Raw genomic sequence first — 26341 nt, forward strand, 5'->3', positions numbered from 1 at the left:
CCTCCCTCAAAACAGCCAATCAACTGCTCTCGTGAGCAGATTGCCAGGAAAATATGTCTTCTTTGGTTGTCTGCTCTGGACAAATGAAAATCTCTCCCAGTTCTGCTCAAAGAGCGGGCAGACTCCGAGACTCACCCCTGCGCTCCAGCGCTACGTGGGCGCTCCCGAGCGAGGTCCCACCCCCTTGATCCACGTGGTCGGCCGCGGGGGGCAGAATGGCTCTGGCTGCGGGTTCTGCGCGAGTCACGGATACCGGTATGGCGGATACCCTGTCCGGTGATGAGTTAGTTCAGGGCGGGCCGACGGGGAACAGAGGGGCTGGCTGGCGGAAGGAGAAAGGAGCTCCCGGGAGCATCACGGCGGAAAAAGGGACATCTCCGGAAACGAGCTACGAAAATCATACCCTGTGGAAATTGGGGGTGGAGGGAGTTCGGACGGAGAAAAGATATCTTGTGGGGCGTACCACTAGAGAAGATCGCCTCCAAAGATTGGAGCAGATAAGATAGTGGGTCTTCGGGAACAGATCATCAGAGAGCCAAGGGGGTGCTGAAGAGATAGTGACCAACAGGCTCTCTTCAGGATTGGACTGGCAGGAACGTGTCGGCTGATTCCCGTTTCCCCTTCTGCAGGCGCTGCTCGGTTCTCTTGTCCCCCCAACTTTACCGCGACGCCCCCAGCCGGAGAGTCTGCTCGTTTCTCATTGAAGGCGCTGACGGGGCCAGATACGGAACTGTGGCTGATCCAGGCCCCTGCAGACTTCGTCCCAGACTGGTGAGTGGTCCCACACCACCTCCCTAGAAGACTCTCCACTCCAGTGGCCGCACTTGGGGGAAGTTTAGAGGGGCTTGTTCTAAGGAACCTAGAAATACTGCTTCTCTGTCCCTTTTCCCTATGCCACCAAAAGAATCTGACCAAGCTTCTGCCCTCCCCCTTCCTCCTTTCAGCCTCAATGGGCGGCTGGTGCCTCTCTCTGGTTCCCACATTGTGAAGGGCAAGGTGGCAGGCAAGCGGCAACGCTACCGGGTCCTCAGCAGCTGTGATCCTCAAACTGGAGAAGCAACCCTGCTGGCCCCCTCAGCAGAAGGACTCGCCTGTGTCCCGGCCCCCAAGGGCAGCCTAAGGATCTTAGAGGGTCCCCAAGAATCCCTATCAGGGATCCCACTGCAGCCCATTCCAGCAAGCCCCCCACCACAGATCCCCCCTGGCCTGAGACCTCGGTTCTGTGCCTTTGGAGGCAGCCCACCAGTCACAGGGCCTGGATCAGCCTTAGCACTGAGGTCATCGGCCTCAGGGAAGAGGAAAAAGAAGAAACATGTGCCTGAGGCCTCCATTCCTCAGGAGGCAGTGAATGGGCATGGGACCCTGGAGGTGGACACAGCTTTGACGTCCCCAGAGATGGATGTGGGGAAGAAGAAAAAGAAAAAGCAGCGGTCAAGTGAACTAGAGGTGTTGCCAGTAGCAACAGAGCCCACAGCTGAGATGTTGGAACCTTTAGGAGGGCTGTTCCCATCTGCCAACAAGAAGAAGAAAAAGAAGCCTAAAGAGACAGAAACAGAGATGTTGGAGCCAGAAGAAAAGACTATGGAGCTGGAACTCATCGTTAAAACTGAGCCTCTGCAAGAGACAGTCCTATCTCCCACCAAGAGGAGGAAAAGACAAAAGGGGACAGAAGGGATGGAGCCAGTGGAGGAGATAAGAGTTGAATCTCAGCTACAGGTGAAGGAGGAGCCACAGGAGGAAGCCATCCCACTGCTGTCCACAAAGAAGAAAAAAAGAAAGGGGTACAAAGAGGTGATGGAGCTGGGGGCTGAGGCTATAGAGCCAGTAAGGAGACCTCTGGAGCTCCAAGGGGAGGAGATGGAGCCTGAACTGCCACATGAAGTTGAGCCACAGACTGAGGCAGTTCTTGCATCCACCAAAAAGAAGAAGAAAAAAGAAAAATGGCAAAATGCAATGATGGAACCAAAGACAGAGGTGGTGGAACCTGAACTGCCAGGTGACCTTGAGCCTCCGGCAGCTCTAGCATCCACCAAGCAGAAAGAAAGAGGGCACAAAGTGACAGAGCCAGGGACTGAGATGACTGAGCAACAAGGTGAGATAATGATACCTGAGGCCAGGGCAGATCCAGCACCCACGAAGAAGAGGAAGAAGTGGAGCCAGGAAAGTGGGGTGCCAGAGACCACATCCCAGGAGGAGATGCCAGAGTCACCACTAAATCCAAAGTCTGGGGAAGTGGCTCTGACAGGACAGGAGAAGAAAAGGAAGAGGAAACTTCAGCAGGACCCTGCATAGTCTTCTTTAGGGAAACTGCTAAGGAAAGCTGAGGTGGCCACCTGGGCTGTCAGAAGACAAGAGCAGAGAAGCACCCCTCCCAGTGGTTGTACCAGCACACCAGCAGGAGCCTGGATCGGGAAAATGCTTTATTATTACAGAGGGCATCCTTGGCAGCTGAGGTCATCGGGGCACTTTCAAGAAGGGTTCGTGTAGGACATCAAACAGCCTGCGGGCCTGGGTGGGGGAGAGGGAAAAAGGACCATCATTAAATAAGCTATTTGTTTGGTACATCAGAATGGGTTTTGGTTCTTTTCCTCCCAACGTGGAGAGGCCCTGGGGATTAGGAGAGAAATAACCCAGTCTGGGTTCTCTCCCAGGCTGGCTGTGTGAGTTTGGGTTGGTCTCCACCCTCTCTGGGTCTCGGTTTTCTCCATCTGCAGGAGAGGCACTGTAGGACTTCTGAAACCTTAGCACTTTGGGATTTGGGGCCCCTCCTGCCTCTGACCCTTAATTCCATTCCCCGAGCTCTTACCTTCTGGGGCCCCAGACCTGGGCACAAGGCCAGGTCTTCCCGTGATGCAGCTATGAGCTGTTCCAGAGACTGAGGAAGGTGGGAAAGAAGGGTCAGGAGAGTTAAGCATAACACTCTACCCCACCCCAGGTGATCAGGGGTCTAAGTATTCCTGGAAGAAGGTGAGGTCCTGTGGGAGGTCAGGGGAGGCAGAAAGGGGGATAGGGATGGAAGGGAAATGTGGGGGGATTCCTTGAAAAGGCACAGGGGTAGAAATGCCTGTAGGGATACAGGAATCCTTCCTTACCCCAAAGGTAGTCAGGAGGGTCTGACTGTCCGTTTTGTTGACTGACTTCACAGTGGTCAGACATTCAGTCACCTGGAAGGGGAGGAGGCAGAGGTGAGAGAAGAAAGGAAAGCAGGACTGGGCCTGTGAGGGGAGGCTGTCCCCAAACAGCCTTGCATGCAGGAGGTGCTCAATAAATGCCTTTTACGGACTAATTGAAAGGTCAACTCTGATTCCCAAGTAGCTGAGAGGGTGGCTGTCACATGATGAGAAGAGAAATGCCGCTTATCTTGAGCTGGTTCTGTCCGAGGGAAGACTATAGGCTCTGAAGTCAGAGCTGCGTTCAAAACCAGGCCCTACTGCTTAACCCCTGTGAGATCCTGGGCACACGGACTGACCTCTCTGGGCCTTCTTTTCCAGGCAAATGGGGGTCCTAGTGGTGCTGACCTCAGGGATGCCTGCAGGCATCCACCATTACTCTACCACTGGAGCCCAGATTCAACAGTTCATTCAGCAAATACTCCCCGAGTACCCACTGAGCGCTGGGTGGCGCTGAGGACACAGCGGGGACCAGCCCCTGCTCAGCCCTCCTGGGACTCCCAGTACAGTGTGGGAACCCAATTAGTGTCGCAGTGGTGACTCAGATGGGCTGGGCTGGGCTGGGCTGGGGGAAGGAGTCCAGCCGGGGCACTTGACCTGGCCTGGGGATCAGGAAGGGCTTCCTGGAGAAGGGAGCATCAGCTCAGAAGGAAAGATAGGGTCAGGCAGGCGGCAGAGGGGAGAGAATGGGCACCCACTTAGAGAAGCAAACTGCCTAGGGGAGGTGACAATGCGAGGGCAGGGCAGGTGGGGCCTGGTAGGGCCCAGCATGAAGGCCAGGCTCTCCCCGCGGGCACTGCGGAGCCACAGGAGGGTTGTGAGCTGTGGAGGGCGGCATCGGGTTTGTGCTGAGGAAGACCCCTTTAGCTGCCGTTCCAGTGGTAGAGGGGAGACTGGATGCTGAGTGTGGGGTTGGCGTGGAGGCATGACTTGAGATCAGAACTGAAGCTCAAACACCCAGGAAGGAGCTGGGGGAGGCCTGGGCAGGGAAGCAATGTGGCCTCACCCGGGAGACGAAGTCCTGTTCCAGCTTCTCCATCAGTAGGTCTGCTGGCTTCTGCTCATAGGCCTTGTAGGTCTCCAGGTACCGCCCAGCCTCCTCAGGGCTAGGGTAACGGAACATTTGGGTCAGCCACATTGAGAAGGGTCATGTTTTAGATTCATTTCATCATGGTAGCAGTAATTGCTGAGGCTAAGAATTCTAAGCTTTTTTGTGTGTGTGACAGAGACATAGGGACAGACAGGAAGGGAGATGAGAAGCGTCAATTCTTCGTTGCACCTCCTTAGTTGCTCATTGATTGCTCTCATATGTGCCTTGACTGGGGGTCTACAGTACAGTGAGTGACCCCTTGCTCAAGCCAATGACCTTAGGCTTCAAGCCAGCAACACTGGGGTCATGTCTATGATCTCATGCTCAAGCCAGCAATCTTGGGGTTTTGAACCTAGGTCCTGTGTCCCAGTCTGCTGCTCTATCTACTGTGCCACTGCCTGGTCAGGCCCAAACTCTTAATATGTGGAAAAATGAACATTTTCAGCCTCCCATAAATGCCCCCTGGGTAGTGGCCCCTACTGCGTTTATGTTTACACATCTTTTCTGGCTAAGGACCAGAGTTTAGGGCCCTGACCAACTGGGTTCAGGGCCCCCTTCCCACCTGAGTGACCCTGGTCCAGTGATTTTCACCTCTCTGGGCCTCAGTTTTCTCATCTGTAGAGTGGGGTAGATGGCAGAACTGTGACAATTAAATGACTCCACACACTGTAAGTGCCTGGGACTTAGAAGCCTGTTTAAGAACCGCTAGCTGGCCCTGGCCAGTTGGCTCAGCGGTAGAGCGTCGACCTGGTGTGCAGGAGTCCCGGGTTCGATTCCAGGCCAGGGCACAGGAGAAGCGCCCATCTGCTTCTCCACCCCTCCCCCTCTCCTTCCTCTCTGTCTCTCTCTTCCCCTCCCGCAGCCGAGGCTCCATTGGAGCAAAGATGGCCTGGGCGCTGGGGATGGCTCTGGATGCAACAGAGCGACACCCCAGAGGGGCAGAACATCGCCCCCTGGTGGGCATGCCAGGTGGATCCTGGTCGGGCGCATGCTGGAGTCTGTCTGACTGCCTCCCTGTTTCCAGCTTTGGAAAAATGAAAAAAAAAAAAATTAAAAAAAAAAAAAAAAAAAAAAGAACCGCTAGCTGTTCTGGAAGGGAAGTCAGCACCCAGAACCTCGGTGCCAGGTTTGAGAGAGAAAACCCAGAATGCTATTTACTTTCCCAACCACAGGGAGAAGCCACATGAGAATTCAGCCTCCTAACACCAAGAAAAGAAGCTCAAAGTTTTTATATAATGCCCACTTTTGGAAGGCAAGCTCTGGGCACTGACTGCTGACTCTTTTTAAAATTTTTTTGTATTTTTCCGAAGTTAGAAAAAATTCAACCCACATGCACACCAGGGGGTGATGCTCTGCCCATCTGGGGTGTTGCTCCATTGAGGCCGGAGCCATTCTAGCTCCTGAGGAGGAAGCCATGGAGCCATCCTCAGTGCCCTGGCCAACTTTGTTCCAATAGAGCCTCGGCTGCGGGAGGGGAAGAGAGAGACAGAGAGGAAGGAGGGGGGGGGGTGGAGAAGCAAATGGGCGCTTCTCCTATGTGCCCTGGCCGGGAATCGAACCTGGGTCCCCCGCACACCAGGCCGACGCTCTACCGCTGAGCCAACCGGCCAGGGCCTGACTGCTGAATCTTTTATGGTAGCAAACATGACTTAATAATCATCATTAATTTTCATATTAGGCAATGTTTTTTGACAGGTAATTAAGTGTTTAAAAGGTAGTGAAAACAGCTAAATCAGGGGTATACCTACTGCCAACTTTTGTATCTCTGTTAGTAGTAAAATTTTCTAACCGCCCACTGGTTCCACAGTAATGGTGATTTATAAAGTAGGGAAGTAACTTTACTTTATAAAATTTATAAAGCAACCCTGGCCGGTTGGCTCAGTGGTAGAGCATCGGCCTGGCATGCAGGAGTCCCGGGTTCGATTCCCGGCCAGGGCACACAGGAGAAGCACCCATCTGCTTCTCCACCTCTCACCCTCTCCTTCCTCTCTGTCTGTCTCTCTCCCCTCCCGCAGCCAAGGCTCCATTGGAGCAAAGTTGGCCTGGGTGCTGAGGATGGCTCCATGGCCTCTGCCTCAAGGGCTAGAATGGCTCTGGTTGCAGCAGAGTGATGCTCCAGATGGGCAAAGCATCGCCCCCTGGTGGGCATGCTGGGTGGATCCCGGTCAGGCGCATGCAGGAGTCTGACTGCCTCCCTGTTTCCAACTTCAGAAAAATACCAAAAAAAAAAAAAATATATATATATATATATATATATATATATATATATATAAATAAAGCAGAGTTACATCTAGTTAAAGCATATAATAATGATTACTTACTAAGTACTTTATGTCAGATTTTCACTAAGTTTGACAGAATAAATCTTTATAAAACAACTTACTATAGTTAAATCTATCTTTTTATTTATACTTTGGTAGTTCCACTACCGCCCACCATGAAAGTTGGAACGCCCCTAGTGGGCAGTAGGGACCAGGTTGACTAGCACTGAGCTAAATCATAAAAAAGGTCTATGTATATATACGGAGCAAGCACATAACTCAAATTTATTAGCACCAGGAAAATGCTGGCCTTTTTTCTCTGCAACTTAAGAAGAGTGAGTTGAATTAAAGTAAATTATGTATTTGTCTTTTTTTAAATTTTATTTATTCATTTTAGAGAGAGGAGACAGAGACAGATAGAGAAGGGAGGGAGGAGCAGGAAGCATCAACTCCCATATGTGCCTTGACTAGGGAAGCCTGGGGTTTCAAACCAGCGACCTCAGTGTTTCAGGTCGATGCTTTTACCCACTGCGCCACCACAGGTCAGGCATTGTCTTTCTTTTTTTTCGAGTGAGAGGAGGGGATACAGTGAGGCACTCTCCCGCATGCACCCCAACCAGGATACCAGGATCCACCCAGCAACCAGGTCTGGGGCCCATGCTCTAGTACTGAGCTATTTTTAGCACCTGAGGCTGATGGACAGGGAGCTATCCTCAGCACCCAGACCACCAATGAAGCTACTGGCTGCAGGAGGGGAAGAGGGAACGAAAGGAAAGAGGAAGCTGGAGAAAAGCAGATGGTCACTTCTCCTGTGTGCCCTGACAGGGAATCAAACTCAGGATGTCCATGCACTGGGCTGACACTGTATCCATTGAGCCACTGGCCAGGGCCTGTCTTTTATTTTAGACTTTATTGATTTTTAGAGAGAAAGAGGGGGGAGGAGTAGGAAGCATCAACTTGTAGTAGTTGCTTCCTGTATGTGCCCTGACCAGGCAAGCCCAGGGTTTTGACCAAGCAACCTTAGTGTTCCAGCCAGGTCGATGCTTTATCCACTGTACTACCACAGGTCAGGGTTGTCTTTAAAAACAGAAATCTAAAAAAAAAGGAATCTTTTTAAAAACTTTATTGATTTGAGAGAAGAAGGGAAAGAGAGAGTCAGGAGCATCGATCTGTTCCTGTATGTGCCCTGACTGGGAATTGAACTGGCGACCTCTGCGCTTGGGCTGACACTTGATCAACTGAGCTATCCTGCCAGGGCAATAATGTATTTGTCTTTTTTATTTTATTTATTTATACTTTTTTATTTTAGTAAATAAAAGAGAGCAGGGGAGGTAGAGAAACAGACTCCCACATGCGCCCTGACCAGGATCCACCTGGCAAGCCCACTAGGGGGCGATGCTCTGCCCATTTGGTACCGTTGCTCTGTTCCTCAGCAACCAAGCCATTTCTTTAGCGCCTGAGGTGGAGGCCACAAAGCCATCCTCAGTGCCGGATGCCAACTCGCTCAAACCAATTGAGCCATCACTGTTGGAAGGGAAGAAGAGAAAGAGAGAGAGGATATGGGGGGGAGGGGAGGGGAGGAGAAGCAGATGGTCACTTCTGTGTGCCCTGTCTGGAAATCCAACCAGGACATCCACATGCCAGCCAATGCTCTACCACTGAGAAAACCGGCCAGGGCTAATAATGTATTTGTGTTGAGGCATTTTCTTAACCTTCAAAATCCATCTAGTAAGCAGTTTGATTAAACGTTGATTTATATATATATATATATATATATATATATATATATATATATATATATATATATATATACTTTTTTAAGTTTATTGTATTGATTTTAGAGAGAAAGGAAGGGAGAGAGGGACAGGAACATCGATCTGCTCCTGTATGTGCCCTGACCAGGGATCAAACCAGCAACCTCTATGCTTCGGGATGATGCTCTAATCAACTGAGCCATCCAGCCAGGGCTGATTTATATTATTATTATTATTATTTTTTGTATTTTTCTGAAGTTGGAAATGGGGAGGCAGTCAGACAGACTCCCGCATGCGCCCGACCAGGATCCACCCGGCATGCCCACCAGGGGGCGATGCTCTGCCCATCTGGGGCATTGCTCTGTTGCGACCAGAGCCATTCTAGCGCCGGAGGCAGAGGCCATGGAGCCATTCTCAGCGCCCAGGCCAACTTTGCTCCAATGGTGCCTCGGCTGCGGGAGGGGAAGAGAGACAGAGAGGAAGGAGAGGGGGAGGGGTGGAGAAACAGATGGGCGCTTCTCCTGCGTGTCCTGGCTGGGAATCAAACCCCGGACTCCTGCACGCCAGGCCGATGCTCTACCAGAGCCAACCAGCCATATTCTTTTTTTTTTTTTTTTTACAGAGACAGAGAGAGAGTCAGAGAGAGGGATAGATAGGGACAGACAGACAGGAACGGAGAGAAATGAGAAGCATTGATCATCAGTTTCTCATTGCAACACCTTAGTTGTTCATTGATTGCTTTCTCGTATGTGCCTTGACCGCAGGCCTTCAGCAGACCAAGTGACCCCTTGCTCGAGCCAGCGACCTTGGGTCCAAGCTGGTGAGCTTTTTTTTTTTTTGCTCAAGTCAGATGAGCTCGTGCTCATGCTGGCGACCTTGGGGTCTCGAACCTGGGTCTTCCGCATCCCAGTCTGATGCTCTATCCACTGTGCCACTGCCTGGTCAGGCCAGGGCCATATTCTTAAGAGAAATGTTCATTTTTCTAATTCTACTGTTTCCCACAAGATGGGTTTTGCGGACTTTCAGTGCAGCAAGCTTTATTATTACTATAATTAACATTCATTCAGGATACAAGTTAGCTCACTTCATTCTATAATTTGCTTTCATTTTTTCACTCTATAATATACTCAGGACTTCTTCCCACATTAGCAGATGGAGCTCAATCTCATTTATTATATGGTTGAACAATATCCTGTGGTTTGAATGTAAAGACATAGAAAGCATTCCCCACATGAGGGCCTAGCTGTGTGCCTGTCACTGTCCTAAGCCCATTATATTCAGAAGCTTTTAGACTGCCTTGCAAGGTCCTGTAAGGCAGAGGAGAGAACAGACCAGTGGGATTGGGTCACTGGCCCAAGCTCACACAACTGGTGAGGGACAGCTTCCTCAGAGGGCCTGTCTCATCAGCCAGGCTCCAAATACTGTGCTCTGCTATTTCCCACAAAATAGAGTAGTTTTTACACTAGCTTTTGTTTTAATATGCAACTAATACATAAATACATTTTTCCAAACATTCAAACAGTACAGAGGTACACACCAAGGGATAGGGCACAGAATTACAAAAACCCTTTGGCCTAAAAAAAAACCCTCACTGGGGTTCAGGACAGAAGTAGGAGTGTGGATGTTAACAGCAAAGACAGAGACATCAAAGTGTCCACCGTTAGGGGGTGACCTAGTTCCTTTATACAATGGAATACTCAGCAGCTGAAACGGAATGTGGATCCAAACAATGGGATACTATTCCATGATTAAAAATGAGTTAACAAGCCTGACCAGGCGGTGGCGCAGTGGATAGAGCATCGCACTGGGATGCAGAGGACCCAGGTTGGAGACCCCGAGGTCGCCAGCTTGAGCACGGGCTCATCTGGTTTGAGTAAAAGCTCACCAGCTTGGACCCAAGGTCTCTGGCTCAAGCAAGGGGTTACTCGGTCTGCTGAAGGCCCATGGTCAAGACATATATGAGAAAGCAATCAATGAACAACTAAGGTGTCGCAACGAAAAACTAATGATTGATGCTTCTCATCTCTCTCCATTCCTGTCTGTCCCTATCTATCCCTCTCTCTGTCTCTGTAAAAAAAAAAAAAAAAAAAAAAAAAAAAGGCCTGACCTGTGGTGGCTCAGTGGGTAAAAGCATTGACCTGGAACACTGAGGTCACCGGTTCGAAACCCTGGGCTTCCCTGGTCAAGGTACATATGGGAGTTGATGCTTCCTGCTCCTCCCTCCCTTCTCTCTCTCTCTCTCTCTTTGTCTTCTCTCTCTAAAATGAATAAAATCTTTTAAAAAAATAAAAATAAAAAACCTCTCAGACTTAGAAAAACAAACCCTAAAGTATTAATTAAAAAAAAAGTTACTAAGTCATAAAAAGACATGGAGGAACCTTGCCTGACCAGTGGTGGTGCAGTGGATAGAGCGTTGACCTGGGACACTGAGGTCCCAGGTTCAAAACCCCAAGGTTGCCGGCTCAAGCACGGGCTCACCAGCTTGAGCATTGATGGGGTCAATGGCTTGAGAGTGGTATTATAGACATGACCCCATGGTTGCTGGCTTGAGCCCACAGGTCGCTGGCTTGAGTAAGGGGTCACTGGCTCAGCTGGAGCCCCCTGGTTGAGGCACATATGAGAAGCAATCAATGAACAACTAATAGTGCCACAACTACAAACTGATGCTTCTCATCTCCCTTTCTGTTTCTCGCTAAACAAACAAAAAAGACTTGGAGGAACCTTAAAAGAATATTGCTAAGTGGAAGAAGCCAACCTGAAGAGGCTACCATAAGATAATAGAAAATCTATACCGGTCTCTACCCCCGGTTCCTGGCACAGAGCTCCTGAAACCCTTGTAACTTTTTTCTTAATATATTGATTGATTAATTTGAGAGAGAAACATCAATTTGTTGTTCCACTTATTCATGCCGTCATTGGTCGACTCTCATGTGTGCCCTGACCAAGGATCAAACCTACAGCCTCAGCATCCTATAGGGCGATCCTCTAAGCTACCCGGCCAGGGCCACCCTTGTAAATCCTTGAGTGGTAAGAGCACTAGGAGCATCGTTTGTTCTTCTAGGTGACTCTCAGTGGGCTCCTGGATGGGGGCTGGTCACCAGAAAGTCCAAGCCATGATTAGAAGCTTGGAAGTTTCTACCCCACTCCCAGCCTCCAGAGACAGGAGAGGGGCTGCAGAGTTAAAAATTGATCATGCTGCCTGACCTGTGGTGGCACAGTGGATAAAGCGTCGACCTGGAACACTGAGGTCGCCGGTTCGAAACCTTGGGCTTGCCCGGTCAAGGCACATATGGGAGTTGATGCTTCCTGCTCCTCCCCCCTTTCTCTTTCTCTCTTTCTCTCTCTCTCTCTCTCTCTCTCACACACACACACACACACTCTCTCTCTCTCTCTCGCCTGTCTCTCTAAAAAATGAATAAATGAATAAATCTAAAAAAAAAGTTTAAAAAAATTAACCATGCCTACATGAAGAGGCCTCTGTAAAATCCCAAAAGTACAGGATTCAGAGAGCATCCAGGCTGGTGAACACATCCCCACGGGGAGGTGACTCCCCTCACTGCCACAGGGACAGACAATCCTACACTTGGGGTCCTCCCAGACCTTGCCCTATGTATCTCTTCACCTGGCTATCATCTGTATCCTTTATCATAGCCTTGAATAAACTGGTAAATGTGCATCAGTGTTCCCTGAGGTCTGTGAGCCACTCTAGCAAATTAGTCTAACCTGAGGAGCAGTCATGGGAACTTCCAACCTATAGCTGGTTAGTCAGAAGCACAGGTGACTGCTACTGGCATCTGGAAGTCTGTGTGGGATCTGACTGTCTCCAGGAAGACAGTGTCAGGATTGAGTTAAACTGGAGGACACCCTGCTGGGATTGCAGGGGATTGCTTAGTGTTAGGAAAACCCTCCACACATCAAGGGGCCCAAAGTGAAGTGTTTCATAAGTAGTAAAGGCACACGCAGGATAAAGCCCAGAGTGGGGGAGAACTGGGCTTCTCCCTGCACGTGAGAACTGTGGAATTTTCCATTTCAGCTATATACTGGGTGGTTCCAGTAAGACATTCTGGAAAATGCAAAACTATGGAGAAAGTAAAAAATTCAGTGGTTGCCAGGAGATGGGGGAGGGAGGGATAAACAGAACAAAGGGGATTTTTAGGACAACAAAACTATTCTATAGGATATATTAGAATACTTTTGTCAAGACCCACAGAATATACAACACAACTGTAACAAATGTACCACACTGATTAATATAAGATACAAATAATAGGAGAAATTGTATGTAGGGAGAGAAGGAATATGTGGGAACTTTGTACTTCTAATAAATTTTTTTTTTTAGTGAGAGGAGGGGAGGCAGAGACAGACTCCCACATGAGCCCAGACCAGGATCCACCCAGCAAGCCCACTAGGGGGCGATGTTCTGCCCATCTGGGGCATTGCTCCATTGCAACTATAACCATTTCTTAACATCTGAGGTGGAGGCCATGGAGGCATCCTCAGCGCCCAGGGCCAACTCACTCCAATCGAGCCATGGCTGCAGGAGGGGAGGAGGAGAGGGAGGGAAGGAAGGGAGGGAAAGAGAGAGAGAGAGAGAAGCAACAGGGGGAGCATCAGCAATAGGGAGAGAAAGAGCATCAGCCCCAAGGGGAGGGGTAGAAAAGCAGATGTGCACTACTCCTGTGTGCCCTGACCAGGAATTGAACCCAGGACATTCACACGCTGGGCCAATGATGGATCGAGCCAACCAGCCAGGGCCTAATATATTCTTATATAAACTTAAAAACTGGTTTTAAATAATAAAATATATTAGTTCTCTTTTTAAATATGGACACTAGCTGGGCCTGTGATGGCACAGTGAATAGAGCAGAGTTGGGAACCTATGGCTTGCAAGCCAGATGTGGCTCTTTTGATGGCTGCATCTGGCTTAAAGACAAATCTTTAATTAAAAAAATAATAGCATTAAAAATATAAAACATTCTCATGTATTACAATCCATTCATTTCCTACTGCTCATGTTCATGGTTGCAGGTGGCTGGAGCCAATCACAGCTGTCCTCCGGGACAACACCAAATTTTTATTGGATAATGCGTAACGTACACGGGTCATTGTATGGCTCTCACAGAATTACATTTTAAAATATGTGGCATTCATGGCTCTCTCAGCCAAAAAGGTTCCCAACCCCTGGAATAGAGCATCAACCTGGAATGCTAAGGTCACCAGTTCGAAACCCTGGGCTAGCTGGGTCAAGGCACATACGACAAGCAATCAGTGAACAAACAAAGTGAAGCAACTATGAGCTGATACGTCTTAGTCCTCTACTTCTCTCTGTAAAATCAATAAATAAAATCTTTTTTAAAAAATGTGGACACCTGGGCCTGACCTGTGGTGGCGCAGTGGATAAAGCATTGACCTGGAAATGCTGAGGTCGCAGGTTCGAAACCCTGGGCTTGCCTGGTCAAGGCACATATGGGAGTTGATGCTTCCAGCTCCTACCTCCCTTCTCTCTCCTCTCTCTCTCCAGTTGGCTCAGTGGTAGAGCGTTGGCCTGGCGTGCAGGAGTCCCGGGTTCTATTCCCAGCCAGGGCACACAGGAGAAGTGCCCATCTGCTTCTCCACCCCTCCCCCTCTCCTTCCTCTTTGTCTCTCTCTTCTCCTCCCGCAGCCAAGGCTCCATTAGAGCAAAGTTGGCCCGGGCGCTGAGATGGCTCCATGGCCTCTGCCTCAGGCACTAGAATGGCCCTGGTTGCAACAGAGCAATGCCCCAGATGGGCAGAGCATCGGCCCCTGGTGGGCATGCTGGGTGGATCCCGGTCGGGCGCATGCAGGAGTCTGTCTGACTGCCTCCCCGTTTCCAACTTCAGAAGATCAAGTCTCATGTTTGTAAAGCAGTAAATCTTGCCTTGAAATTAAAAAAAAAAAAATGTGGACACTATGCCTGACCAGGTGGTGGCTCAGTGGATAGAGCGTCAGACTGGGATGCGGAAGGACCCAGGTTTGAGACCTCGAGATTGCCAGCTTGAGCATGGGCTCATCTGGCTTGAGCAAAAACAAACAAACAAACAAAAACCCTCACCAGCTTGGATCCAAGGTTATTGGCTCGAGCAAGGGGTTACTCAGTCTGCTGAAGGCCCACGGTCAAGGCACATATGAGAAATCAATGAATGAACTAAGGTGTCACAATGAAAAACTAATGATTGATGCTTCTCATCTCTCTCCGTTCCTGTCTGTCTGTCCCTATATATCCCTCTCTCTGTCCCTGTTTAAATAAAAAAATGTGGACACTATATTGGAATACTACACAGCTGTAGAAAAGAAGAATGAGGCTGCTCTTGTTACTGACATGGAGAAGACCTCCAGGTAATGACAACACAGGGCACAGAACAGTATACAGACAGTGCCAACTTATGATGGATCGACTTAGGATTTTTCAACTTGACAATGATGCGAAGGTTATACACAGTAGAAACCAGCCAGGCTAAGCTATGATGTTCTGCAGGTTAGGTGTATTAAATGCATTTTCACTCTATGATATTTCTAGCTTAGAGGGGGTTTATTGGGCTGTAACCCATCATAAGCCAAAGAGTATCTGTACATAGTATGCTCACTTCTGTCTAAGGAAGGAAGAACACTAAGATGTTTTTGTTCATGCTGCTTGCGTTTTATAGAAACATTGGAAGGAAACCAAGAAACCAACAACAGTGGTTACCTGTGGAGTGAGGGAGAATGGAGGAGAGAAGGGATAGAGACTTCTCTGTATGTATTGCTGATTATGTATATGTATACAGTATATATATAGATGCTGTTATGTTGTTATATACATATACCATTTTCATATCGCTTCCTTTTGAACAACATGTTATGGCCAGTGTCATTGTGGATTTGCACACACAAGCAGAGATCATCAGGAAGTGGAAATTTCAGCCCTGGCCAGGTGACTCCATAGATAGAGCATTGTCCCAGTGCAGAGGTCTCGGGTTTGATCCCCGGTCAGGGCACATACAAGAAGCAACTAATGAGTGCACAACTAAGTAGAATAAGTTGATGCTTCTCTCTTTCTCTCTTGCTCTCTCTCCCCTCACTTCTTCACTCTAAAATCAATGGAAAAATTTAAAAAAGAAAAACAAATACATGACCTCACTTATATGTAGAATCTAATGAACACAGTAAACTAAGGAACAAAATAGAAACAGAGGCAGGGTTAGAAGGAACAGAAGGACAGCTGTCAGAGGAAAGACGGATCCCTGGCCGGCTGGCTCAGTGATAGAGCGTCAGCCCAGTATGTGGATTCCCGGTCAGGGAACACAGAAGCATCCATCTGCTTCTCTACTGCTTCCCCTCTCGCTTCTCTCTCTCTCTCTCTTCCCTTCCTGCAGCCATGGCTCTATTTTTTTTTTTAATTTTTATTTATTTATTTATTTATTTATTTATTTATTTATTTATTTATTTTACAGAGACAGAGAGAGAGTGATAGACAGGGACAGACAGACAGGAATGGAGAGAGATGAGAAGCATCAATCATTAGTTTTTCATTGCGCATTGCAACACTTTAGTTGTTCATTGATTGCTCTCTCATACGTGCCTTGACCGCAGGCCTTCAGCAGACCGAGTAACCCCTTGCTGGAGCCAGCGACCTTGGGTTCAAGCTGGTGGGCCTTTCCTCAAACCAGATGAGCCCGCACTCAAGCTGGCGACCTCGGAGTCTCGAACCCGGGTCCTCTGCATCCCAGTCTGACGCTCTATCCACTGCGCCACCGCCTGGTCAGGCAGCCATGGCTCTATTGGAGTGAGCTGGCCTGGGGTACTGAGGATGGCTCCATGGCCTGCGCTTTGGTGTTAAGAAGAGCTTGGTTGCCGAGCATCGCCCCCTAGTGGGCTTGCCTGGTGGATCCCAGTGGGGTGCATGTGAGGGAGTCTGTTTCTCTGCCTCCACTCCTCTCACTGACTTTAAAAAAAAAAAGGGGGCCCTGGCCGGTTGGCTCAGCAGTGGAGCGTCGGCCTGGCGTGCGGGGGACCCGGGTTTGATTCCTGGCCAGGGCACATAGGAGAAGCGCCCATTTGCTTCTCCACCACCCCCCTTCCTCTCTGTCTCTCTCTTCTCTTCCCGCAGCCGAGGCTCCATTGGAGCAAGGATGGCCTGGGCGCTGGGGATGGCTCCTTGGCCTCTGCCCCAGGCGCTAGAGTGGCTCTGGTCGCCGCAGAGCGATGCCCCGGAGGGGCAGAGCATTGGCCCCTGGTGGGCAGAGCGTCGTCCCTGGTGGGCGTGCCGGGTGGATCCCGGTCGGGCGCATGCGGGAGTCTGTCTTACTGTCTCTCCCCGTTTCCAGCTTCAGAAAAATAAATAAATAAATAAAAAGGGAATGGGGATGAGGGGACAGGATCAAAGAACGAGAAGGGATTAGCCAAATTATATATATAACATATAGATACAGATAACAGGGTAGCAAGTCACAGAGGGAAAGGGGAGGTAGTGAGAGGGGGGTAAAGGTGGTGAAATGGGAATGGAAAGAGACTTTGCATGGGGAGCACTATATACAGGAGGTTGAGGGTGTTATAGTGAGACACTTGAAACCATGTTAACACAATTAATTTTAAAAAATAAAAATAATATTACCTTTCTGAAAAAAAAAAAAGTACAGGAATTTCTGTACCTATTTATTTAATTTATTGGGGTAACATGGGTTAAAAAAATTACATAGGTTTACTTTTTTTTTTTTTAAACAGAGACAGAGAGAGAGTCAGAGAGAGGGATAGACAGGGACAGACAGACAGGAACGGAGAGATGAGAAGCATCAATTATTAGTTTTTTGTTGCACATTGCAACACCCTAGTTGTTCATTGATTGCTTTCTTATATGTGCCTTGACCGCGGGCCTTCAGCAGACCGAGTAACCCCTTGCTGGAGCCAGCGACATTGGGTCCAAGCTGGTGAGCTTTTGCTCAAACCGTGCTCAAGCTGGCGACCTCGGGGTCTCGAACCTGGCTCCTCGGCATCCCAGTCCGACGCTCTATGCACTGTGCCACCGCCTGGTCAGGCAAAAAATTACATAGGTTAAGTGTATAATTCTATAATATATAATCTGTATATTGCATTGTGTGTTCACCACTCAAAATCAACAGTTTCCATCATCACATATATAGGGTCCTCAAGTGACAACAGTCTCAATGTACAATGTTTTGAGTTTACGATGCTCATTCCCATAAAAACTTTTAAAAATTGAGACATGAGTGCTTTGGCTTACACCATTAGTGTCGTACTTATGGACTATGTGGGCGAATTAGTTTGTGCACAGCAGAAGAATATGCAGCATTCTTTTCTGTGGCTTAGTTGTGTTTTTATGCTCTCGATTATGACTTCACAACTGTGTCGGGGTAGGGAAGTGACTTCGGCTAGGGTGTGTTTTGACTTACACCAAAATTTGGGTTACGTCACTGTTGTAGAAATGGAACTGTGTCGTAACCTGAAGACCGTGTGTGTGTGTGTGTGTGTGTGTGTGTGTGTGTGTGTGTGTATTTTTAAGATTTTACTTATTGATTTTAGAGAGAGGAGAGAGAGAGAGAGAAAGAGAAAAGTGGCAGGGAGGGAGCGGAAAGCATCAACTCTAGTTGCTTCACCTATGGGCCTTGGCCAGGCAAGCCCAAGGTTTCAAACTGGTGACCTCAGCATTCCAGGTCATCACTTTATCCACTGTGCCACCACAGGGCAGACAAAACACTATATATTTGACCCCCTTTACCCATTACTAACATGTCTCCTGCCAACCAAACATGCCAGTGCCCATTTAATATTATCCATCTCGATGTTTTCACCAAATTAATGGGTAAAAAATGGAACTTCATGGCCCTGGCCAGCTGGCTCAGTGGATAGAGCACGGACTTGGTATATGGACGTCCTGGTTCAATTCCCAGTCAGGGCACACATTAGAAGCAACCATCTGCTTCCCTCCCTCTCCCTCTTCCCCTCCTGCAACTAGTGGCTTGATTGGTTCGAGCATCAGCCCCAGGCACCTAGGATAGCTCAGTTGGTCAGGCGCATCAGCCCTAGGCACTAAAAATAGCTTGGTTGATTCTAGCATTGGCCCCAGACAGGGTTGCCATGTAGATCCCAATCAGGGCTCATGCAGGAGTCTGTCTCACTATCTCCTCTCCGCTCACTTAAAAAAAAAAAAAAAAAGGCACCTCATTTTTCAAAATTTGTTTCTCCTGTTAAACTGTATTATGGTTGATTAACTATCCATGTATTTTTGCCTACCTGTATTAGAATTTTTTTTTTTTTTTTGTGGCAGAGAGTCAGAGAGGGACAGACTGACAGGAAGGGAGAGAGATAAGAAACATCAATTCTTTGTTGCGGTTCCTTAATTGTTCATTGATTGATTTCTCATATGTGCCTTGACCCGGGGGGCTATAGCAGACCGAGTGACCCCTTGCTTGAGCCAGCAACCTTGGGCTCAAGCTGGTGAGCCTTGCTCAAACCAGATGAGCCCGCGCTCAAGCTGGTGACCTCGGGGTCTTGAACCTGGGTCTTCTGCGTCCCAGTCTGACGCTCTATCCACTGCGCCATCACCCAGTCAGGCTGTATTAGAATTTTTAAAAACTATACTACCTTTCATGGACACAGAAAGTGTGGTGATTATGGGAAAGAAAAGAGGGTGGGGGGAGGTAGAAGAGGGTAAAAGTGGGGATAAATGGAGACGGAAAGAAACATGGCTCTGGGTGGTGAATGCACGGTGCAGTGTACAGATGAGGCATTATGGAATGGTGTACCCAAAACCTATGTAATTTTACTGAATAATGTCACCCCAATACATTCAATTTTTAAAAATCAGGCCACCTTTTTCTTATTGACTTGTAAGAGGTCCTTTAGAATATGTTTAAATATATTCATATGAATATAAACATTTAAATATATTTTACCATATAAATTAAATACAATTTATATGTCCATATATAAACCAGGGATCTTTTTTTTGTGACAGAGAGCCAGAGAGGGGGACAGATAGGGACAGACAGACAGGAAGGGAGAGGAGAAGCATCAATTCTTCATTGCGGCACCTTAGTTGTTCATTGATTGCTCTCATATAACCGAGTGACCCCTTGCTCAAGCCAGCGACCTTGGGCTTCAAGCCAGCGACCTTTGGGCTCAAGCCAGTGACCATGGGGTTTTGAACCTGGGTTCTCAGTGTCCCAGTCCAACGCTCTATTCACTGTAACACCACTTGATCAGGCAAATTAGGGATTAAATCTGTTATATACAAAATATAGCAAGTCTTTTCTTATTTATCATTTGCCTTTTAATTTTATTTACAGTATCTATCTCTTTTTTTTTTTTCTTAAGTTTATTTTATTTTATTTTTTTCTACAGAGAGAGAGTCAGAGAGAGGGATAGACAGGGACAGACAGACAGGAACAGAGAGATGAGAAGCATCAATCATTAGTTTCTCATTGCGCATTGCGACACCTTAGTTGTTTATTGATTGCTTTCTCATATGTGCCTTGACCACGGGCCTTCAGCAGACCGAGTAACCCCTTGCTCAAGCCAGCGACCTTGAGTCCAAGCTGGTGAGTTTTGCTCAAACCAGATGAGCCCGCGCTCAAGCTGGCGACCTCGAGGTCTCAAACCTGGGTCCTTCCACATCCCAGTCCGATGCTCTATCCATTGCGCCACCGCCTGATCAGGCTACAGCATCTATCTCTTAACATCCAAAAGTTTCAAATTATAATTTTCACAAATCAGCTGGTATTTCCATTATGAATTTGGGGGTTTGTGTCTTGCTTTAAAAGACTTTTCTTACGCCAGGATTATAAAAAATATTCTCCTATAAGATTTCTTGTAACAGTTTTTACTGAAATTAAAAAAAAAATTTGTCAGAATTTACATTTTGTTTACAGTGTGAGAAATGGATTCTTTTTTTTTTTCTAATTGAAGAACCAATTTAAATGGCCTTTAAAAACCTAGATGTGTGGCCCTGGCTGGTTGGCTCAGTGGTAGAGCGTCGGCCTGGCGTGCAAGGGGTCCCGGGTTCGATTCCCGGCCAGGGCACACAGGAGAGGAGAAGCGCCCATCTGCTTCTCCACCCCTCCCCCTCTCCTTCCTCTCTGTCTCTCTCTTCCCCTCCCGCAGCCAAGGCTCCATTGGAGCAAAGATGGCCTGGGCGCTGGGGATGGCTCCTTGGCCTCTGCCCCAGGCACTAGAGTGGCTCTGGTCGCAGCAGAGCGACGCCCCGGAGGGGTAGAGCGTCACCCCCTGGTGGGCGTGCCGGGTGGATCCAGGTCGGGCGCATGCGGGAGTCTGTCTGACTGTCTCTCCCCGTTTCCAGCTTCAGAAAAAAAAAACAAAACAACCTATATGTGTAAGGCCCTGGTTGGCTCAGTGGTAGAGCATTGGCCTGGCATGTGGAAGTCCCAAGTTCAATTCCCGGTCAGGGCACACAGGAGAAACTCCCATCAGCTTCTCCACCCTTCCCCCTCTCCTTCCTCTCTGTCTCTCTCTTCCCCTCCCGCAGCCAAGGCTCCATTGGAGCAAAGTTGGCCCGGGCACTGAGGACGGGTCCATGGCCTCTGCCTCAGGTGCTAGAATGGCTCTGGCCGGAATGGAGCAATGCCTCAGATGGGCAGAGCATCGCCCCCTGGTGGGCATGTGGGGTGGATCCCAGTTGGGCGCATGTGGGAGTCTGTCTGACTCCCTCTGTGCTTCTAACTTTGGGGAGGAAAAAAACACAACTAAACCTAGATGTGGAATTGATTCAGCCAGATTTTATGTCTAACTTATAAGTGACTAGTATGGTCCTGGGAATTTGATCTACGTTGCCTGCCTTTTTGACTACACGAAAGATATTAGGACCCCATTTTACAGGTGAAGAAACTGAGGCCAGAGAGAGGCAGTGCCTGGACTAGGCCCACACAGAGAGTTCCTAGGAGGAGAAGGGAAGAGTTGAGAAAGTGAAGGTGGGGGATGACTCTCAGGATGGAGTGTGACCTGGGTGGGGAGCCTCGATCTCACCTCCAGGCAAGGACCAGGGTGCAGTCTGCCAGGATGCACATCTTAGCCAGCTCCTTGAGGGCCTGCTGAGGATCTTTCTGGAAGGAGAAAAATATCAGAATGAGAGATCTGGGAGAATGCAAGGAATTACAGTCATGAAAATACAGTAGCTTAGGAAGCCAGGAGCCTTCCACTCAACTGACACTCCCTGTGCTCCTACCGAGTGCCCGGCCTGTGCTGGGCAGCACCGGGACCCAGCAGTGACCAGGAGAGCCTGATCCTATCCTCTCAGGTCTCCCAGTCTGAAGAGGGGACAGACCCATCCCCAGACAATGATCCGGAGTGGCCTGGGCTGGGGGTGGGGAGGAACACCTGACCTGTGTGAGGGATCAGGGAGAGATTCCTGGAGGAGAGGGCATCTGAGCTGAGACCTTAAGGAGGATAAAGAGGAGTAAAGGCAGCAAAGGAGAGCAGAAAAGGGAATCTCAGACATAAGAAAGAGCATGTACAAGGATGGGAGAAAAAAGCGCTCGAGGAATTGCAATTCACTCAATATAGGATGGAGGATGTGAAAGAAAGGGTTTTCACACACAAGCGACGGCATGAGCCCTGCAGAGGGCTGGACGAGGGTCGGGACTCACAGGGCCTCGCGGGCCACCGAGAGCACTGAGAAGCCATTTAGGGGTTTAGCACCAGGCCTGTGCTTTAGGAAGACCCCTCTGGCTGCTGTAAGTATGGGAGGTGTAAGGCTAGGGGCTATGAGACAAGTGAAGAGGCTGGGGCAGGGACCCAGGCCAGAGAGGGGGCCTGGATTGGGCCAGGCTATGAGGAGAAAGAAGATAAAACAGATTGGAGAAATATTTTTACTGATTGACTAATTAATTTTAGAGACACAGAGAAACACTGATTTGTTATTCCACTTACAGTAATAAGTCCCTGAGTTACAAACATCTGACTTAATGTACAACTCGTACTTTCAGAGTGCCATAAGGACTATGGTAATCAACTGGTGTTGGACATCAGTGAAAATGAGATCATAGTTACTCAACTCCCATGGCAAAGAACTAAAGGATGAAGATCTTATGGAACTAGAGCAGCAAATGATAGTATTTAGGGAAGAAAATAAAAGACTTAGAAAACCCCAGAACTGAAAAAGTTTTCTATAGGAGTTAGCTGATGCTTTTCATCTCATCGGAGCAGGACTGGCAAAGTTGGAGGAGCAAGAGCCTGATACGGAGAGGTTCCAAAGTTTACTGCACAGTTACCGCAGGGCCATTTATGAGGAGAAAAGAAAAGCTCTGTACACCCTCCCTTGATTCCTACTTCAGGAGACTGACTCCAGCAGCACAATCCACCCTGACCTCTAACGCCAGTCCCATCCTCTCCAACAAGTCCACCATCATCTGCATCATCTAAGATTGCTTAAGGTTGTATATAAAAATGTCTCAGTATTTGTATGCACAGAAAAGTAAAAATAAATACTATGTTAAGACAACTAAGTTGCATAATTAATAGGTAAATATATGTGTTCCAACTTACATACATTCAACTTAAAAACAAACCTACAGAACCTATCTTGTTCGTAACCCAAGGACAGCCTCTATTTATACATTCTTTGGTTCCTTCTTGTATGTGCCATGACCAGGGGTCGAACCTGCAACCTTGGTGTATGAGGACAATGCTCTAACCAACTGAGCTACCTGGTCAGGGCCAAGAAATATTTAGGTAGCAGAGTGCTGGGACTAGTTGAAGCAGGTCTGGGGAAGGAGAGGATGGATCATTCTACCCTCCTACCTCCTTGCCAACACAGGGTACCAATCTCAGTTGTGAAAAGTGGTTCCTCACTGAGGTTTCAACTTGTAGTTCTTGGAAGGTATTAAACAGTCCACTTGGCTACCATGAGGCCCAATGCTTCCCATTGCACAGATGGGTAGAGTGAGGCCGGCGGGGGAGGGGCCCCTGCTTACCACATCCACCTGGACAAGCAGGACCCGCAGGGTGAAGCTCTTCCCCAGGCTCTGCAGCCGCTCGTGGATGTAGTCTGGGTGGAGGTTGTGGTAGCGGAGGCTGGGGGCAGGGAAGAGGAAGGGATTGGGAGGTTGCGTGTCCCCACGTTTCTGGAAGCCCTTCCTCACTCTCACTAAAATAGAGAACTTGGACAACCGTGCCAGGAGCCAAGGCTCAGAGAGGCAAGTGACTTCACCCCACTAGGAAGGGCACAGAGGGTTTGGCACAAAGGCTGACTGGCTCCGGCTCCCTGGAAGGTTAGCCCCGGGTTCTTCACTGAGGAAGGGAGGAGACTTGGGTTTCAGGTAAAGAAGGAGAACAGTGCCCTAAAGAACGTGACAGGGGAGCACTGCGCAGCTGGTCTTGGGAAGCAGGGCCCCTCACAGGGCTGTCAGCTTTAACCTCAGGGAACACTGGGGGGTGGGGGCGCTTCTCTACCTGGAGAACTAGGGTACATCTCTGCCCAGGAGCCGCCGGCTCTCATACCCTGCAGGAACTGAGAAGTTTCACTTCCCCTCTCTGGCTGTCTGCAGAGGAGCCCTGGGTTTAATGGGGGTGGCAGTTAGAGAAATCCTGCCTCTGTCAAATTCAGTCCTGGATGTTGGAGTCACTCAGTCTGGGACATGAGTGACCCAGCCCCCCAACTTGCTCAGACACAGGCGTCTGGGCCCCACAGCTTGTCACTCCAGGCACCTCCAGGCTCAGCCCTCTTCCTCTCACACAGGGTCACACTCAGGCCAGAGCCGGCAGGGCCATGCCTGGAGGTCACCTACGGAATAGCCCAGGACGCCAGAGCACACCCTCCCAGGCCTTCCTGGAGGCGGGGCAGCCCCCCCACTCCTGGAGCTCACCTGAGGAAGAGGGCACAGGTGCTCTGACCCAGCACATAGTCAGGAACCACATCGCCAAATTCCCAGGGCACATTGCGCACAAACTTCAGCACGGGGTTGCCCCTCTGGGGAAAGAGGAAGAGCCAGAAACATTATCAGGGATGATCCTAGAACCACCGTCCCCCCAGGGTTCCCCGCCCCTACCTCTCTCAATACCTCTCCCCCTCCCCTGGGCCTTGCAGGTCCACTCTCCTCCTCTTGAGTCTAGAATGTCCATGGTACTCCAGCTCTGACTTAGGCCCCTCTCTCCCAATCCTGAGTCTTAAGTCAAAGGCCCCGGGGTCTCTCTCCAGCTCAGCCCTCTCCCCCAGCTCAACCTGGGTGTCCTGTGGTCCACCAGACACTTCCCCCTCGACGTACGCCTGTGTTCAAATCAGCCTTGGCATTTAGCCCATACCTACTCCTCCTGGTCCCATCTCAAAGGTGTCCCCATTATCCAGAGAGCCAGACTTGATCACAGACACTTTCCTCTCCTCTCCTTCAAGTCAGCATCCCCCATGAATATGTCCCCTCTAATTGCCAGCACCACAGCCCAGCCCCCAACCCCTACCTCCTGGTCTCCTGCCCCAGTGGTGTCCCAAACTGGTCACCCTCCAAACAGTAGCCAGAAGGATCTTCCTAAAGCACCAACCTACCCCTCCCCTGCTCTAAAGCCTGCTGTGGCTCCCCAGTGCCTTCAGGAAGCCTCATGTGACTCCACAGGCCAGGCCCCCCACAGCCTGGCATCTGCTCAGCAGGCCTCTCTCACGTTCTACTCTGAACATACCCTGCAGCTCAAGACTGAAACTCTCTGAGCAAGTCAAACTCTAATCCATCCAATAAGTATTTATTGAGTGCCAACTGTGCATCTAAGTGCTGGGGATATTGCAGTGACCAAGTCAAAGATCCCTGCTGTCATGGGGGGACACAGACATAAAACGGTCTCAGGAATGAGTGTGTAATTGCCAAGTGAGATAGAATTTGGTTCTAAGAAGAGGGTGGGACCTGCTCTCATGGTGGGGCGTGGGTTGATCACAGCAGCTAGGGCAGGAAGCGTATGCAGGGGTCCCAAGTTCCACAGGCCCTGGGCCATCTGACCTGAGGCACCTGGGAGCCAGGGAAAGGCTCTGAGCAAGGGAGGGGCAGGATCCTATTTTAATTTTTAAAGGATATGACCAAAAGCAAAAGGCTAGACAATGACAGGTGGGGAGACTATTGCAAAATTGGAACCTTCACACACTGCTGGTGGGAATGGAAAACAATATAGCATTTTAGAAAATAGTTTGGAAGCTCCTGAAAAAGTTCAACGGAGTGACCATGTGACCTAGCAAATCCACTCCTAGATAAATACCCAAGAGAATTGAAAACATACATCTACACAAATGTGTACAGAAATGTTTACAGCATTTTTGGGGTTTTTTCTCCTTTTAAGTGAGAAGAGGGGAGATAGTGAGATAGACTCCCCCATGTACCGCAAATGGGATCCACCTGGCAAACCCGTCTGGGGCCGATGCTGGAATGAACCAAGCTATCCTCAGTGCCTGAGGCCACACTTGAACCAACCGAGCCATGGCTGTGAGAGGGGAAGAGAGAGAGAACAGGGAGAGAGAAGGGAAGAGAAGCAGATGGTTGCTTTTCATGTGTGCCCTGACTTAGGATTGAACCCAGGACATCTACACAGCGGGTCAATGCTCTATCCACTGAGCAAACTGGCCAGGGCTGCAACATTTTCATAATAACCAAAAAGGACAAATAACCCAATGACAGTCCACCAATGGGTGAATGGATAAACAAGATGTGGCAAATCCATAGAATGAAATACTACTCAGCAATGAAAAGGAATGAAGCACTGACATGCTACAACATACAGATGAACTTTCCATAAGCTAAGTGAAAAAAGCCAGTCACCAGTTGATGGACATTTGAGTTATGTTACTATGAACATTTGTGTACAAGATTTTGTGTGGATGTATATTGTCATTTCTTTTAGATATATACCTAGGAGAGGACTTGCTGGGTCATACTAATTCTATGATTAAATGTTTAATGAACTGCCAGACAATTTTCCAGAGGCTGCACCATTTTATATTCCTACCAGCAGTGTCCGAGGGTCCCAATTCCTCCACAACCTCCCAGCCCTTGTTATTGTCGGTCTAGCCATCCTACTAAGTGTGAGTGGGGTCTCACTGTGGTTTTGATTTGCATTTCCTTGGTG

The 26341-nt window shown here is 48.9% G+C and overlaps 2 protein-coding genes across 5 annotated transcripts in view; one reads left to right on the forward strand and one right to left on the reverse strand.

Moving 5' to 3' along the window:
* Positions 1-43: 43 nt before the first annotated feature.
* On the forward strand, positions 44-2562 carry POLR1G (RNA polymerase I subunit G). Its single transcript, XM_066373763.1, has 3 exons — positions 44-255; positions 630-771; positions 945-2562. Exons 1-3 carry the CDS (start codon positions 216-218, stop codon positions 2290-2292), a joined length of 1530 nt encoding a protein of 509 aa, XP_066229860.1. The 5' UTR covers positions 44-215; the 3' UTR covers positions 2293-2562.
* Positions 2408-26341, reverse strand: part of ERCC1 (ERCC excision repair 1, endonuclease non-catalytic subunit) — a 30492-nt gene continuing 6558 nt past the window's right edge. For all 4 annotated transcript variants that reach the window (XM_066373772.1, XM_066373771.1, XM_066373774.1 and 1 more), the window contains exons 4-10: positions 24109-24212; positions 23218-23317; positions 21272-21348; positions 4177-4276; positions 3093-3164; positions 2807-2875; positions 2408-2508 (exon numbers count right to left, since the gene is read on the reverse strand). In XM_066373772.1, the coding sequence (XP_066229869.1) occupies positions 2455-2508; positions 2807-2875; positions 3093-3164; positions 4177-4276; positions 21272-21348; positions 23218-23317; positions 24109-24212 (576 nt within the window). In that variant the 3' untranslated portion in view covers positions 2408-2454. The remainder of the gene's footprint in view (positions 2509-2806; positions 2876-3092; positions 3165-4176; positions 4277-21271; positions 21349-23217; positions 23318-24108; positions 24213-26341) is intronic.

Source organism: Saccopteryx leptura, chromosome 3, assembly GCF_036850995.1.
Source record: "Saccopteryx leptura isolate mSacLep1 chromosome 3, mSacLep1_pri_phased_curated, whole genome shotgun sequence".
Classification (NCBI taxonomy): domain Eukaryota; kingdom Metazoa; phylum Chordata; class Mammalia; order Chiroptera; family Emballonuridae; genus Saccopteryx; species Saccopteryx leptura.

Excerpts from the sequence above, each read along its gene's own strand:
- POLR1G (XM_066373763.1), top strand. The coding sequence starts at position 216 with ATGGCTCTGGCTGCGGGTTCTGCGCGAGTCACGGATACCG. Across the intron at positions 256-629 it reads TGCGCGAGTCACGGATACCG|GCGCTGCTCGGTTCTCTTGT; the intron begins GTATGGCGGATA and ends CCCCTTCTGCAG. Across the intron at positions 772-944 it reads GCAGACTTCGTCCCAGACTG|CCTCAATGGGCGGCTGGTGC; the intron begins GTGAGTGGTCCC and ends TCCTCCTTTCAG.